Below are 14,670 nucleotides of genomic sequence, written 5' to 3' on the forward strand. Positions count from 1 at the left end.
GCTTTGCCGCTGTTCAGCCCGCGGGGCTCCGAGAGGGGCGGGCTGGAGCTGCGGGTTCGCTCCCGGGGCTGGGGGAGCTGCCCGGGCCCCACTGTCGCAGTTCTGGCGTTCCGGGGCGCGATGCGTGGCAGAAGTGGGAAAGTCCTCCGTATAATTTGCAGCCAAAACATCTGGTTCGTTATAGCGCAGCTACCGGACTGAGCCAAACAAACTTTGCTGCTGTGTAAATTCACTTAGCCAAACAATTTACATTCAAGCAAAGATTTTAGCCCGAAGAAAAACTTTTATTCATTTGTACTCAGGAGGTTTGGGAATTCGTAGGCATTTTAAAATAATTTTGCTCTAATAAAGTTATGTAGATATTACAAAATGCCTTTGTTCCCTCCTCAGATAATTGCCGCCACTGTAATGGTTATTGACAACGCTTTGTATTACACAAAAGCCGAGGATCGTTGTCGGGAGCGGGCAGCCGTGTTCTTAAACAAACTTGGCAGAGGCGCGTCCGTCCCGGCAGCGCCGATGCGCGCCGCTCCTCCTTTGTTCCGCACCGGGCGAAGCCGCGGCGGCCCCCGCGCACCCGGGGGTCACCGGGCGCTCCCTGCAGCCGGCGGTGCCGGCGCTGCGCCCCGCTGCGCTCCGCGCGTCTATAGCGGGCGGCTGAGGGCCCGGGCCCGGCGCTCGGTGCGCCCCGCGGTTCCCGGCGAACCCCCGCCCTGCTCGGGATTGAGCCAAGTTGGCGAACTTAGCCGGGGATTCCTGCTGGCCGCTGCCGAGCTGTCCGTGTGCAGGGTTCCCCGCAGCTCAACCGCCGCCGCGGTGTTCGGGGAGCTGCTGAGCAGACGGGCGGTGGAAGGGGCAGCGACGGAGCTCGGGGCGGGCACGGTGCCGAGCGGGCGGGACGCTGTACGGGGGTGGTCGTCTGACGGTGGGACTGGGAAATAATCGGTACCTGGCTTTGGAACTGCCGGGAATGGCGAGCTCGGAGCCGAGCTTCGTGTGCGGAGTCTTTGCAGATAGAGCCCGTGCAGTCATCGATTTTGTGCGTTTGTTTTGTAAGCGTTATGTTTGTAAATATGACACTTAATACAATTACGGGTTCCGGCTCTCTGAAATAGACCGTGACCCACGGAGAAGCTAATGTACGTGAAGGGCTCCGCATTTCCAGTTGAAAATCCGTCCGATCGGAAGTTCAATAGAATTTTCTTCCTTAAAAAAAGAAGGGGAAGGGGGGGCCGGGGAGGGAGGGGGGGAAGTACAGTTACCAACCAAACAGTTCCGCGGCTCTTTCGGGCTACGAGCTGGGCACGTGTGTGCGTGTTTGTGTGCGTGTGCGCGCCCGCTGAGCCGGCCCCGAGCGCGGAGCTGCTTGTATGGGGTCCGGGCGGCTCCTCGGCGGCTGTTCACCAAAGTTTGACTTTTTCCCTACGAGTCCCGCTGCCTTCCCGGGCCCTAAGAGAGCGAAGCGCGTGATAGGAAGCTCGGGGAGGTGAGCGGGGCCGAGGGGAGGGAGGCGGACGGAGAAAAGTAGCCGCAACTCGCAGAGCCCCGAAGTGATGTCCGGCGATTTCCTCGCGATGAGCCGCACCGGCGCTCGGAGGGGCAGAGCGAGGCTGCGAGGGCCGAGCGATGCGTCCCCGGGGCTGCGCTCAGCGCTGCGGGGCAATTTCCTAATTTCTGGCTCCAGGAGGGAGGAGGGCAGCGCGAGTTGAGCTCAGCGCTCGGCTCCCGCTCCCGTCGCGCTGTCACCGCTCCGGAACGGAACGGGCGGCAGCGCCGATGGGGACGCGGGCGGACAGCGGGCCCGGCCCAGCGCAATCACGGACACACGGACACACGGACGCGGCCGGGACGGAGCCGGGCGCTGCGCTGACAGCTCGCCGCGCTGTTCGCCACAAACGTTTCGTTTCTCCCAGCGGTAACAGGCTCCCGGGGACTACAAGCGCCGCCGGTTTATTTTTCGCCCTAAGCTCCGCGTTAAAACCACCGTCCCGTGACCGCCGCCGCTCAGCCCCCGCCCCGCACACCGAACGCACAGCCCGGGGGGCGCGGGGACGCCGCATCCGCACCGTGCGGTGCTCGGAGCCAGCGCGATCGCGGAGCAGCGGGGACGAGCGGAGGTGCTTTTGATCTTACCGTAACACTGAGATCATCTTTTTTTTTTTTTTTTTTTTTTTTTTAATTCCTCCCCGTGAACTTTAGAAAAAAAATATCTATTTGCTACTGGTTTTTTGTTTTGTTTTGTTCTGTTTTTTTCCCCTCCTGCTGCCAATACACGAGGGCTGCGGGAGGCGGCGGGGCCGGCCGTGCCCCCACCCCATCCCAGCACCATCCCAGCCCCGCGCCGCCCGCCCGGCCCGGCCCGGCCCTCCCGGCGCAGCGCGGCCCCGCCGCCGCCCAGGAGCGCCCAATCGAGCCCGCAGCGCATCGATCCGCCGCCGCTCGCCTATCGGAGCACGGTGGCGGCTTGCCAGTGAACTTGGACCAAAAAAAAAAAAAAAAAAGAAAGAAAGAAAAAAAAAAGAAAAAAAAAAACAACAACCCAAAATGCTCCGGAAAGAGAGGAAAAAGAAGGCGGCCTGCGCGCGGGCGCCCCGCGGAGCGGTGTGAGGGCGCTGCCCGCTGCCGCCCCGCGGCTAAAGGCGCTGCCGTTGACGGCCGCAGCTCCCCGCGCCCCCCCACGCCCCCCGCCCCGCCCGCCCGCAGGCGCCAGCCAGGTGGGAGCCGCGGCCCCGGAGCGGGGCCGGGCCGAGGTGCAGGGCCGCCTCCGTCACCTGGCGGAGTCGGGGCGGGGGGGGCCGGGCCGAGGGGAACGCAGCGGGCGTGTGCGGGGCGGGGGGGCGGCGCCGAGCGGAGCGGCGGCGAAGTTGGGCGGCGGAGGGGGGGTCCGCGCCGCGCCGGGAGTTGCGGGAGCGCGGCGCCGCGTCCCTCGGGCGGGATGTTTGAGTGACGCTGCGATCGTCTCGTTTCCCTTCAAGCTTCGCCTGTTGCCGCCGCCGCCGCTCTTCCAGCGCCGAGCCCGGAGCCGCGGAGCGCCGAGCGCCGGCTGCAGCTCTCCGAGCGTCGCCCGGCGCTGCCGGCCCCATGCCGTGAGCGGCCCCGCGCCGGGGCAGGCGGAGGGCGCGGGGCGGGGTGCGGCGCCGCGGGCTCTCCCCGGCCCTCCCGCCCGCGCACCTCTTCGGGGGGCTTCCCCTCCTCCTTCCTCCGGGGCGATTTGTCAAACTTCCCCCCTCTTCTGCCAGCAGCAGCAGCAGCAGCAGCAGCAGGGCTGTCCTCTCCTCTGTGCCGCCTCCTCCTCCTCCGCCGCCGCCTCCTCCTCCTCCTCTTCGGCATCGTGCATGCACAGCAACAAAAAATATATCCCCGACCCAGCCCTCGAGCCGAGACTGGAGCAGCGCAGCGGATCTCTGGGGCTAAAGCAACTCTTCCCACCCCCGCGCCGAGGCAGCCCCCCCCGCCGCCCGCAGCATGCCGAGGAGGAAGCAGCAGGCGCCCCGGCGCGCAGCAGGTACGGAACGGTGCGGTACGGTACGGTACGAAGCCGCCGTCTCCGCTCGCCTCTCTCCTCCGGCCCCGCCGCGGCCCCGCTCGCACGCTGCACGCCCGGCTTTGCGGAGGAACTCTCGGTCTGACGGCGCGGCGGCGGTGAAGGGGGGGGGGGGAGGAGGTATTTTCTTTTCTTTTTTTTTTTTTGCCTTTTTTTTTTTTTTTTTTTTTTTTTTTTTTTTGCCTTGGGGCTGCAGGGGTGGGGGCGCGTGGAAGCACCGTCCCTACTTTGGTACCCACTTTGCTGCGTCCCCAACTCAGCCCGCCGGGTGCCGGCAGCCCGCGGTGCAGGCAGGGCTGTGCACGCGTAGGGATGTCTGGCTGCCGGCTCTGGGGAAAGGAGCCCAGTGCTGTCCGCTTCCAGCCCGTACTTTGGCACCTACTTTGCTTCTATTCTTCTCCATCCCTTACTCTCTCAGACAGATGATTTGCGAAAGGCAGCCAAAATATTTTCTTTTATTTTACTGTAAAAGAAGATAGGATGTGTGTAACTGTACGGCTTGTGTGAATGAAGCAGTAGAGACGAGGTGGTTTGGGATCCCTGCGGTGTGAGTTGGAGCTCGGCGCCCCGAGTGGGGTCCTCTGCCCAACTTTTACTCACTGCTCGTGTTTCTGGTGCTGCTCTGCAGCTGCGGGCCGGAGAGCCACAGCCATGGGCCGGCCGCGTCCTTGGGCACTCCTCTGCTAATCTCATCGATTCCTTCTCTATGAGCCCAGATGAGAGGCTGCAAAGGAAACCAAAGGGGAAAAAAAAAAGGTGGGGGGGGGGGGGGGAGATCTGTGCATTGTCAAATGACTGGCGAGTGTTTCTGATAGTGCTTTTACAACTTCCTCCATTTCTTGGTTGCTGGTTTTTTGTTGTTGTTGTTGGTTTGTTGGGTATTTTTATTTTTTAATACTTTTTAGGGCTTTGTCCTGATGAGGCTTTTTGTTAGTTTGTTTTGTTTTCCTTCTGCCAGAAATGTTAACTCCTGTTCAACTTATGGAACATTTTCTGGAAAAGCTGAATTGAAAAGAGTAAAAAAAAACAAAAACCCAAACAAACATAATTTTACAGTAATCCTTAGCTGGGGATACGTGGGCTGGAAAAGGTTTCCTTGGCCTGTTGCCATCCTTGATTTGATGGCTGATTGATCGCCTGTCATCTGGCTGCCTTTGATCTATTCATTCCCGATAAACATCAATAAATCACTTGCCATGGTAACGCCAGGCTGGGTGACGTCACACGTGGCCTGTCAGCTCCCTGTCAGTGCAACTCGTGGCGGCTGTGCCACACGGCCAGGACAGCCCGTCAGGCCTGGGGACCGCAGGTGACACCATACCTGCACATGGAGCCCAGCTGTGTAGGTGTCTGCTGTCTGTGCTGGGGTCTGGTGGCCGTGGTGGCACTGGTGTGGCTGTGGCTGGGCTTGTGGCCTCCTCAGGCAGTCAGCCCTGCAGCCCTTAGCTCCAGGAGTGGGCTGTTCTTGGAGCGGGGCATTGGGAAGCACAGCAGGGCTGCTGACAAGTTCTGTGAGAGGTGCTCTCTGAGTACAGTAAGCAGCAAGAGAGGCAAGGAGCACCCCAAACTGTGAGTGGCTGTCCTCACTTCCCTTCTTTTCTGGCGTACCATCTTCATCTAGTACTTCTAGCATAGCAAAGTGTGCTTTCTGGCAACCCAGACCTCTGTACTAACAGTTAGAAAGTTTCTGAAGTTTGCAAGTCTGATAGTGATACTATTTAGCAAATAGTATCTTAGCCAAGTGCTTAACGTTTTTAATTTCTCGACCGTGTCATAGATGATGCTTCTCAAATGAATTAAAAAGGTGAACTTTTTCTAGCATTTGGAAATTTCTATTTTGCAAAGTTAACTTGGCTCTGTGAATTCTAGCTCTCCCAAGTGCTTGGCTTGTCCTCCAAACGGCAGTGCTTTACGTTGGGCTTTCTATAGGCTGGGAGAGAATGCTTCTGCACTACAGAAGTGTTCCGAGGTACCTTTATTCCTCTCTCTCTTCCACTCCCCATCTCTTCCTCCTTTCTCAAGTGAATCATCCATGATGTGTGATCTATCTTTCATATTTAGCAGAAGTGCAATCTCTTTAAACTTTTAGCTTTTTGATAGCCACATTAAACATTTAGTATTGTGTATAATTGCTTCCCACTGAAATGCTGCTTTATTGGTCACACTGGAAATGTTACTTTTTCTAATAGCAGCAAAAGCTGTTGCTGCTTTTTATTATTATTATTTTTGGTTTTTTGCTTTTTTCTTTTCTTTTTTTCCCCAACACCTTAAAAACAGCAAAGAAATAACAGGTTAGTTAAGAAATATTCATTACAAAAACTTGACTGCAGGACTAATAGGAGATGGAAGAATGGTTTTGCTCTATCAAAATGACCCGTCAAAACGACTTTGTTTCATATTTGATTTAATTGTCTCTCTCCTGACAGGCACATTCATCAATAGCTTAATGGTCAATCAGAAGTTGGCAGAGTGAGTGCTTTCATTCTTTCCCATACACTAGCTTTGGCTTTACTTTATCAAAATGCCTCTGCCTAATGGATATGGGGGATGTAGAATGACTGAAGGGCTACTTATTTGAGAAGAGTGAAAAAACAAGAACATTTATGCTGTTGATAAGTGCATGAAGATAAATAAGTGAGCTGTACGCGGGGTTTTATTTTAAGACAGAAGAAACTTACTTTTTTTTTCCCCCCCCCTTCTTTTTGGCTTCAGAACTGCGAGTTATAAGGTTCATGACTGCTTTTGTGGCATACTGAGAGTGATGACAAATTGATTGCTTGGTACTGAGAGAGAAAAAAAGGTGGTGGAGGGGGGAGAATTAAAGATGTCTGCTGATTGGTAACTCAGGAAATCCAGTCCCCAGCAACCTTGAGAATACTCGAGAATTTTTTTTCTCCAAACTGAAAGGTCCGCTCAGCCATAAAAAAAGAAAAGTTGTTTTGCCAGCTTCATTAGTGTTCACCTAATTAGCTGTAAACCTGATGGATTCCTGACAGCTTTAATGATTGGAGATGACAAGCTCCACGCAGTGTCATCCAGCAGAATTAGGTTTGCAGCTAGTTTGATGTAATCAAGTTGATATTACACAGTCCTGGTTGCCTTTAGTTGTGCATTAACTCAATTTTCTGCTGCAGGTGACAAATGGGCTTTGGTACCTGGATAATCATGTCATAGGAATTAGGGCCCTTTTAATGGTCTGGAGTAGAATAACAACAACAAAGAACTCTCAGCAGCACAGAGCTTGCAGACATAACAGACAGGTGCACAAATTCTTTATGTCTAGCCCAAGTGTTAACACCACACTGTAGAAGACTAAAGCTGTCTCTGAGAATCAAGAATCTGTAAAAATGATAATTTCAGTTTGTTTGCTCTGAGGCTCAGGTGAATATCGTAGATAAATTTGGGGGGGAAGTCAGGCGTCGCAGAGCTCTTCCACACCTGGTAAAGCGAGGGAGCAATCAGAATTGCTGCTCCGATGGCTGCTGTCATGTAAGGCAGAAGGAAGAAAATATTTATTAGTTAGAGACGATTGGCTAGCAAAGCTAAGGTACTGCATTAATAGAGGCTAGTCTCGTTTGTGCAAATAGTAATTATCTGCCCTTAAATTATAGCTTTCACTCACAGCTTTTTTAGAAACCTATCTATTTAAAAGATCAAGAAAATGTACTTCCTATTGACAGAAATGACTTAATACATATTCTGTATACATACTGAGCTCTTTTGAAGGGGGACTGGAAACTAACGATTTGTTGGAAACTGACTTTTTTTTTTCATTATTGAATGAAACAATTATAGCTCTTTTAGGCCCAGACAGTGACACTGAGTTTCAACCCTCTGCAAAAACAAACAAACTTTTTTTTTTTCTTCTTCTTTTTTTTTCTTTTTTAATTTTTTTTTCTTTTTTTTTCTTTTTTTAAATACAGCATGGTTTAAACCCTACAGATCCGTGCACACTTGGTAGGCTGCTGCCAACTTCACTGCTTATGTCCACAGGGTGCAGGCGGTCAGGGTGAACAGTGGAATCCATGGCAGCGCTTTCTGAGATCCGCGGAGCGCTGCCACTTCTTGCAGACTTCAGGGCTCCTCGCAGTTTATCAGCGCCTCCAAAGCGAGGCCGGGAGAGCGCTGCAGGAGTACAGTTGTGAGCTGGCACGAAGGTTGTGCAGCCACATTTCCAGGCAGCTCCGAGTTCAGGAAGTTGAATGCTTTCTCTAATTTATGGGAATTGCTTGCCACTACATACATACCCCAAAAGTAAATGTAGCGATAAAGTAGACTACCTATAAAGGTACTTGCAGCGTCAGCCCTTGGTGCGTTATTTGCCTCCAAACCTGCCACATATTTCTCTGTTGGACAGAGATTCTTCCTAGCAGCAAGCTGACAAAATGATTAGTTATGGCTGTCCTCTGCTGCTTTTTTTTTTTTTCAGCAAAGTGTGAGGAACAATGCAAAAAAAAAAGATGGAAAAAAAAGAAAAAAAGAGAAAGGGGCATAAATATAAAAAGGCCTGATAGATTCCACTGAATATCTGTCTGGAAAACAGAATTTTCCAGAATCAGCTGCCATTTCTCCCATTAGCTTGACAGCTGTCAATTAGGGCTTCAGTGCTCTCCTGGGCCACAGTTTATTGCGTGCGGTTGATGTTGTCATTTTGTTCTCAGTTTTGCCTTGAGCACTATCATGAGCAGGAGTGAAATAGTCAATAACTGATGTATCAGCAGTTATTTCTTAAATTGGCTTACAAGTCTGCATTTTTCCTCTTTTTACTAAAGATTGTTTTGTAAAGTGATTAGAATGAATTGTGACTGCTGCAGGGTTATGGGAAATGCAGTGAAGCTAGGGTGAGTTAGCAGGATTAGAGTGGTTCCTTTTTGTCAGTGCTGCTTCCAGGATTAGTGGGAACCGTAGAGAAAAGAGCACCTTTAGGCTGAAGTGTGTCAACATTTCGAAGTGTGCTGTGTGCACACTTAACGTGCAAACACATGGTGCTGGATGGGGAAGGAGAAGGAAGGTTTTGCCAGAACGTGAAGTAACCTTATGTGTTATCTTTCAGAGCAAGCCTTGTAGCTACTGGCTTTACGGTATGGTAATCCATGTTTTAATCCAGTGTCAGGACTGTTTCCTGGTGAATCCAGATATCGATTGTCAAATTTTAATAAAGCCCTATTTACAAGGTACAGCTAGGAGATGAAGCATTAAGATGCCTGAAGCGTTGCGTTGTCAAGTGTGTGTGTGTATGTGTGTGTGTGTATGGCTATGATACAATACCGAAAATAACAGTTCCAGAGCGATCGTGGGTTATCTTATCTGTGCAATACTTCAGCATCATTTACCAAACAATCCACCTCAGGTGTCTGTGATTTTTTTTTTCCCTGTGTGTGGGTTTCTTTTTTGTTGGTTTTTATTTTATTTTATTTTATTTTTTAATTTGGTTACGCCCAAATTGTGGTTTATCAGCCTCGAGTTAAAAATGAAAGGTGAATACAATATATTGTATTTGGTAACAATGATATGGACTGGTACATCCAGACAGATAATATGCAGTTGTAATTAGACTGAATAGACAGGCATTCATTTTTAAATTCTTTGACACATGCATAAAATAGTCATATAATAAGATAAGATGACAATTTTATGTTAGGTTGATAAAGTGTCCCGATACATGCATTTAAATGTCTGTAAGCCTTTTTTTATCCAGACAGATTAATTCTAGTTTCCAGCATTTGCAGTTAGACATTAAATTAATTTTAAAAATCCCACTAAACAATGGCTGGGTTGCATTTTTTATTGTCGTTACCTAAAGCAGGAGGACTGAGGGGGAAAAAAAATCTGGTTGATTTCTCTTGATTTTGGTGTTTTTAAAAATGCATTAAAAATGGCTCAAAGGATTTAAAACGTAGTCCAGGAGAGACTGCGTAGTAGTTTTCTTAAGTATACTGATGCAGGATAGAACATTGTTAAGGGCTTGAAACTGTTTGTTACCGTTTCCATATAAAGAACTGTAAGATTTGAGTAAGTAGAGCTTAATTTGAGGCTGTGAGATTTAGTTCTCCTGAATTTCCCCGGTCTTGCTGCTGAGAGGTATTGTGGTCATCTCAATAGAGAGACAGCATGCAGAACTGAAACAGTTCTCGGTGCAAGCGTCAACTTTAAGATATTTTGTAGGAAATGTTCAAGGGCTTTTTCCCCAGGGGCACAGGGAGAGTGGGGAAGGAGTTGCCGTAAGGGCATAAAATATCTGCAAGCCCTTTGCCAGTTCCATTACCTGCCTTGGGCGGACAGTGAAGGTGCAACTCCTCAAGAATAATCTAAGTTCATATTTTAGACTTAATTATAAATTATTAATTAATTCTGTCAGGACACATGTTATTAATTATGACTCTCTCTTCTTCATTCAGAACAGCTGTTGGGAATCGCTAAGCTCACTGTATTTGTTGGTGTGGGAGTTCACCAAACGAAGAACTCTTCCTTCCCAGCTTGCTTCACCACTCACCTCCCATTCTTTTAATGCGAGGGATTATTTGTAAGCAGCGAAGCCAAACTTGACATTGGTTGGAATAAATACAAGTTCCGAAGTGATTCAGTGCGCTCGCAATTAGTTAACGTTTTTATGGGGGTGGCTGTCCATAAATAATTCTCCTTTTCGTGAGGCTCTGTGGTGGTACAGAGGTCAGAAGGGCGCCGAGCGAGCCCTGGTGAGAGGGGAGCAGGGCAGCTCTTGTGCCCTTCCCAGGCTCCTGCCAAACTGGACACGTCAGTGCAGGGGAGAGGGCTGGTTTATTATTCGTTTGGAATGTTTCGAATTCATTTACTTTTGATATTTCCATCATTAAATTGAGCCCTCTGTTTCAGTTTCTTATGTGTTCTTTGCGGAATGCATGTTGCATAAAATAGGCAATTTTTAATGAACAATTTAATGTAAATGGGTTCTGAATTTAAATTAATATTAATGAAGCTTTGAGTGAATTTATTTTGCATACGTAAAGGCTTGTAACTCTTTCACCCATACACTCCTGTCTTTATATACTAACACATGGGTTAGGTGAATTGGCTAGTTTCCATATTTCATGATTGAAAAACTTGAATGGGTTTTACATGGGTATTTGTGCTAGTGCAGCTCTGTGCAGGTTAGCATCTCTATTAGGTACAGTACCCGCCTTCATCCTTAGGTTTCTGGAGTTTATGTTTGAAACACGTTACCCTACCTGTTCTATACCATTGTTTCTACTTCTGCTTTGCCATTATGCTCAGAGAAAAAAAATTATTCCGACAATAGTCACTACAGTCGAGATGTTTTCTTTCTTTGCCTTACCTCTAATGCATTATGTATTTAGAAATGATGGGATGTTCTATAATTAATTCTGTTATATGTAATTGCTATAATCGCTTTGATGCTACACATAATAAAAGTAATATGGTAAGCATAGGAAAAAATGTAAACACCTTATTGTAACACTTTATTTAAAATTCTTTTAGAAATCTCGTTTGGAACGGAACCTCTGCTTCCATATTTTGTCAGAGGTAGCATTTACTTTAAAGCACGTAACGTAGTAAATGCATGAATTTTAGATACTGAGAAGATTCTGACTGGCAGGTTGTCTTATCTATCTGAGCACGCACGTATTTCTGACTGTACTCCATTAAAGATGTAGTTCATTAAGAAGCCACTCTTCAGCGTTGCTACAAGTGACATGTAAACATCACCATCTATCCCATGAAATAAGAGGTGAACTGGTATGCTGTATTAAAATCCAGTACGTAGTAAATAACGCAGAAGTGGAGTTGTATAACTGGAGGCTGCTTTGTGGTACAAAATTATGGGAAAAATAAAAAGTATGAAGGGTAGCATGTAACTAGAGGGGGAGTTTTTCAGGCGTGGTCCCAAGTGGGAAAAAGACTGTAAAAGAAAAGGATGTTCCTCCCCCCCCCCATTTTTTCTCTAGCAAGTAGCTATGAGTTATTGTTTGCAAACACAGTTTTTGATAGGGAGGAAATGAAAAAAATGTGTGCAGTGGGTTAAGCTGTGTGGTTGATATCCCCAGTTCTGAAACAAAAAATGCTAATATGGCCATAGTTCTTAGTTAGTTGCACACCATGCTTAATGCTGCAAAGGTCACTTGGTTTTATGAGGCGGCTTCATCTATGAATTTGTATGTTTCCCCCCAAATTTATATGTTACTCTCCTGTATTTTCTAAGCAATTGAATGTGCAAATCCGTGGTTAAACTGGAAAGAAAATTAGAAAAATCCATTTAGTGTGGACAAAGGAGAGATTTATTATTATTTTTTTGCTAGTGTAATATTCGAATAATGCTCAGTCCTAGCATGGAGAGCAGAAGTATTACATTTAACTTCTGTAAGCTGAACAAACAAACCCCAACCAACCTCTCGCTGGATTGTTCTAAGGAAGAACAGAACAGGGTGCTGTTTTTGAGTATCTCTGGGACTGGGCTTGCTGCCTGAAGTCCTTTTCCTGCTAGGTCAAGCCTGTTGCTGGAGGGCCAGATCTCAGCAGGGGCCTCCTGGAGGCTTGGCGAGGCTGTTTGAGACTGGCAGCCATCAGTCATCCATCTGTGACACAGAGTCTGTTTTTGATGGCAGGGATGATAAAAGGCCTGGGAACTGTATAGGCCCTTGTAATCAGGGCCAGTGCTGACATCCTTCTCAACTTTGACAGCTTCTTCCTTTTCTCTCTTCACCGCCAAGACTGTCTCAACTGATTTTTTTTCTCTCTCTCTTGTTTCATGTACTTGATCAGTCTCAGATGCTGGGAATTATTTTTTTCTGCAGGGAGGGGGAGTGTTTCTTTTGGTTTGTGGGTTGGGCAGGTGTGAGAGGAAGTCTGTTTTTTTTTTTTTTTTTTTTGGTTTTTTTTTTTTGGTTTTTTTTTTTTTGTACTGTAGGCCTGTTGCTAATTAATGTTCCTCCATAAGATTCTGTCGGAGTTGAGTAATGTTTTTGATCTTTATGCCTGATAACTGCATACTTAATGAGATTTCAAAGCTGTGAGTGCAGCTCCCTACAATTATTGACAGATGCCTTTTCTTTGCCATTGGGTTCAGCTTCATAAATCCTCCTGCAGTAATGAGGTTCAGAAGTGCCACCCTGCCAGTGAGCTAATGAAAGAGGGGGGGAGGGAGGGAACAGCTCATGCCTGCCTGACACATTTTTTTCCTTTAAAATTTACTATGCAGATGTCAAGCTGTGGGACGATTACTTCAAACATGCTAATTTTTATCTTGCTTTTGTGTCAAGCCTGCATGCCATTCCCCCCCCCCCCCCCCAATAATAAATAAAAATAGAAACCTCAACCTATTTAAATTTTATCATGGATCATAACTATTGAAGACTTTGATATATGCATGTTCTTTTCCAGTTTCCAGTCATTGGAACAGTTTTTTGAAATCCGAAGGGCAGAGAGAGGATATATTTATGTATAAAAGCTAGCATTAAGAAAAAAGCAAAAACAAAAAGCCCAAAGCCCCGGCTCCGCCGGCCGCCCATCGGCCTGCCCTCTCCGTGCACTTGAAACATCGTAGATTTCATTTTAGAGTTCTGAAACTAAATCCTGGCGGAGAATAGCCGCACCGTGCCAAACAGTCGATTTCCTTTTCAGCAGGGCCATCCATCACGGACCCACCCTTCCCTCCTGACAGAATGACACGTGTCATTTATCACACGGCCCCGCCAGCAGTGCGGGGGCAGCGCCGCAGGGATGGCTGCGCGCCCGGGGCTGCGCGGCTGCGGGGCTGTGCGGGGCCTGCGGTGACCGGACCGCTCGTGCTCACGTTGGGTGCGTTCCCTAGTGTTGGTTGGTTGCCTCACGTTGCTCCCTTTCTTATCCCGCCCCCCCCCTTCAGGATCTTACCCTCCTGTCTTCCCTCTCTCTTTGTTAGTTTTTTTTTGTTGTTGTTTTCTTTTTTTTTATTATTTTTAAGTTTAGCAGTTGGGAAAAACTGGCTGACACGTATCATTCAAGCAGCACCAGCTTGCTGGGGGTTGTGTAAATGAATCTGGGAGCTCTTGGTTTCACATGATTCAAACGTGCATTATTGAAGATGGATGTTCCTTAAAAAAAGATTGATGATGGATATCAGGCTTATAGTGCCATTTATCATTTTGAATATTATTTAGACTTGCCGTGTAAAGCTGTAACTTGAGAGTTGGATGAGCTGGGACAGAATGGAGGCCTCAACGTGCATCCTTTGATTGATGGCTTTGCTTTCTCATTGTTTGTTACCAGATACTAGCCAGTCATTATAGGAGTGCCTTACAATTGTTTTAGGGGCTGGATTTCTGGGTATGCTTGTGTGTGTGTTTGTATAACAGGGAGATGGGCAGGCAGAGACAGAGTTAAGTTTTCAGTGAGAGCATTTCAATAATTGTAAAGAATGTAGACAAAGCTATGGCCCGTGCAAAGATACCGGCAGTCTTTGCATGAGTACAGCTACATGCCGTACATAACACTAAAACATAAGCTGGAGTGCGGCTGTTCCAGCACAGCATTGTCAGACATCGGCAGTTCCAATATAAAAATATGCTGTAAAACGTGCTTGTGAACAGATTAAAGCAACTCAGCTTCCTTTCGCTAATAGGCTGTGCTTTGGTCTCACAGTAGCGAAGAAAACAAAGTTCTAGAATGTGATTATTTCAGCGTTTACATTTTACTTTTCCATCCACCCTCTTCCCTCAGTGCTGCAGATCTGTGGACCATAGCATTCTTTGCCAGGTGTCTGGACTGCTCCTGGAGGTGAGCAGCCTTCCCGCACAGATAGCAAGGGCAGTCGCTTCCCTTTTTGAAGCACTTTTACTGGAACCAGGACACCCCCACCTGCTGGAAGAATTAAGGAAGCAGCCTTATATTAGCAATTAGGTCTTAACCTGGAAGCACAGGCGGCGATTATTGCAAGGTAGTCCAGCAACAGAGCGGCTGTGCCGACAAGCAGTGCCAAAAGTGAAGGTGCTGAGGCATTCACACACAAACGGCTCTGGGCAAGTGCAGTGTGCGGCCTGGCTAAACTTGTTCTGAGCTGACAAACTATTGAATGTTTCCTGCCTGGCACATGGTGCAAAAATCACATAAACAGGAGTGGTGGGTAAAATTAGACCAGGGTAGCTTTTTGCTGA

At 48.1% G+C, this 14,670-nt stretch overlaps 1 protein-coding gene across 4 annotated transcripts in view; it reads left to right on the forward strand.

The window, feature by feature from the left end:
• The window catches only part of TSHZ3 (teashirt zinc finger homeobox 3), a 74,579-nt gene that overhangs the window by 10,457 nt on the left and 49,452 nt on the right, over positions 1 to 14,670 (forward strand). Inside the window, exons 1-2 of one of the 4 annotated variants that reach the window (XM_072346826.1) lie at positions 1,252 to 1,486; positions 3,246 to 3,505. The exons of 2 other annotated variants lie outside the window; for them this stretch is intronic. In XM_072346826.1, the coding sequence (XP_072202927.1) occupies positions 3,466 to 3,505 (40 nt within the window). In that variant the 5' untranslated portion in view covers positions 1,252 to 1,486; positions 3,246 to 3,465. Of the gene's footprint in view, positions 1 to 1,251; positions 1,487 to 2,836; positions 3,506 to 14,670 lie in introns of those variants that run through there. One more of the 4 variants, XM_072346825.1, reaches the window with a different exon arrangement.

Source organism: Excalfactoria chinensis, chromosome 11 (assembly GCF_039878825.1).
Source record: "Excalfactoria chinensis isolate bCotChi1 chromosome 11, bCotChi1.hap2, whole genome shotgun sequence".
Classification (NCBI taxonomy): domain Eukaryota; kingdom Metazoa; phylum Chordata; class Aves; order Galliformes; family Phasianidae; genus Excalfactoria; species Excalfactoria chinensis.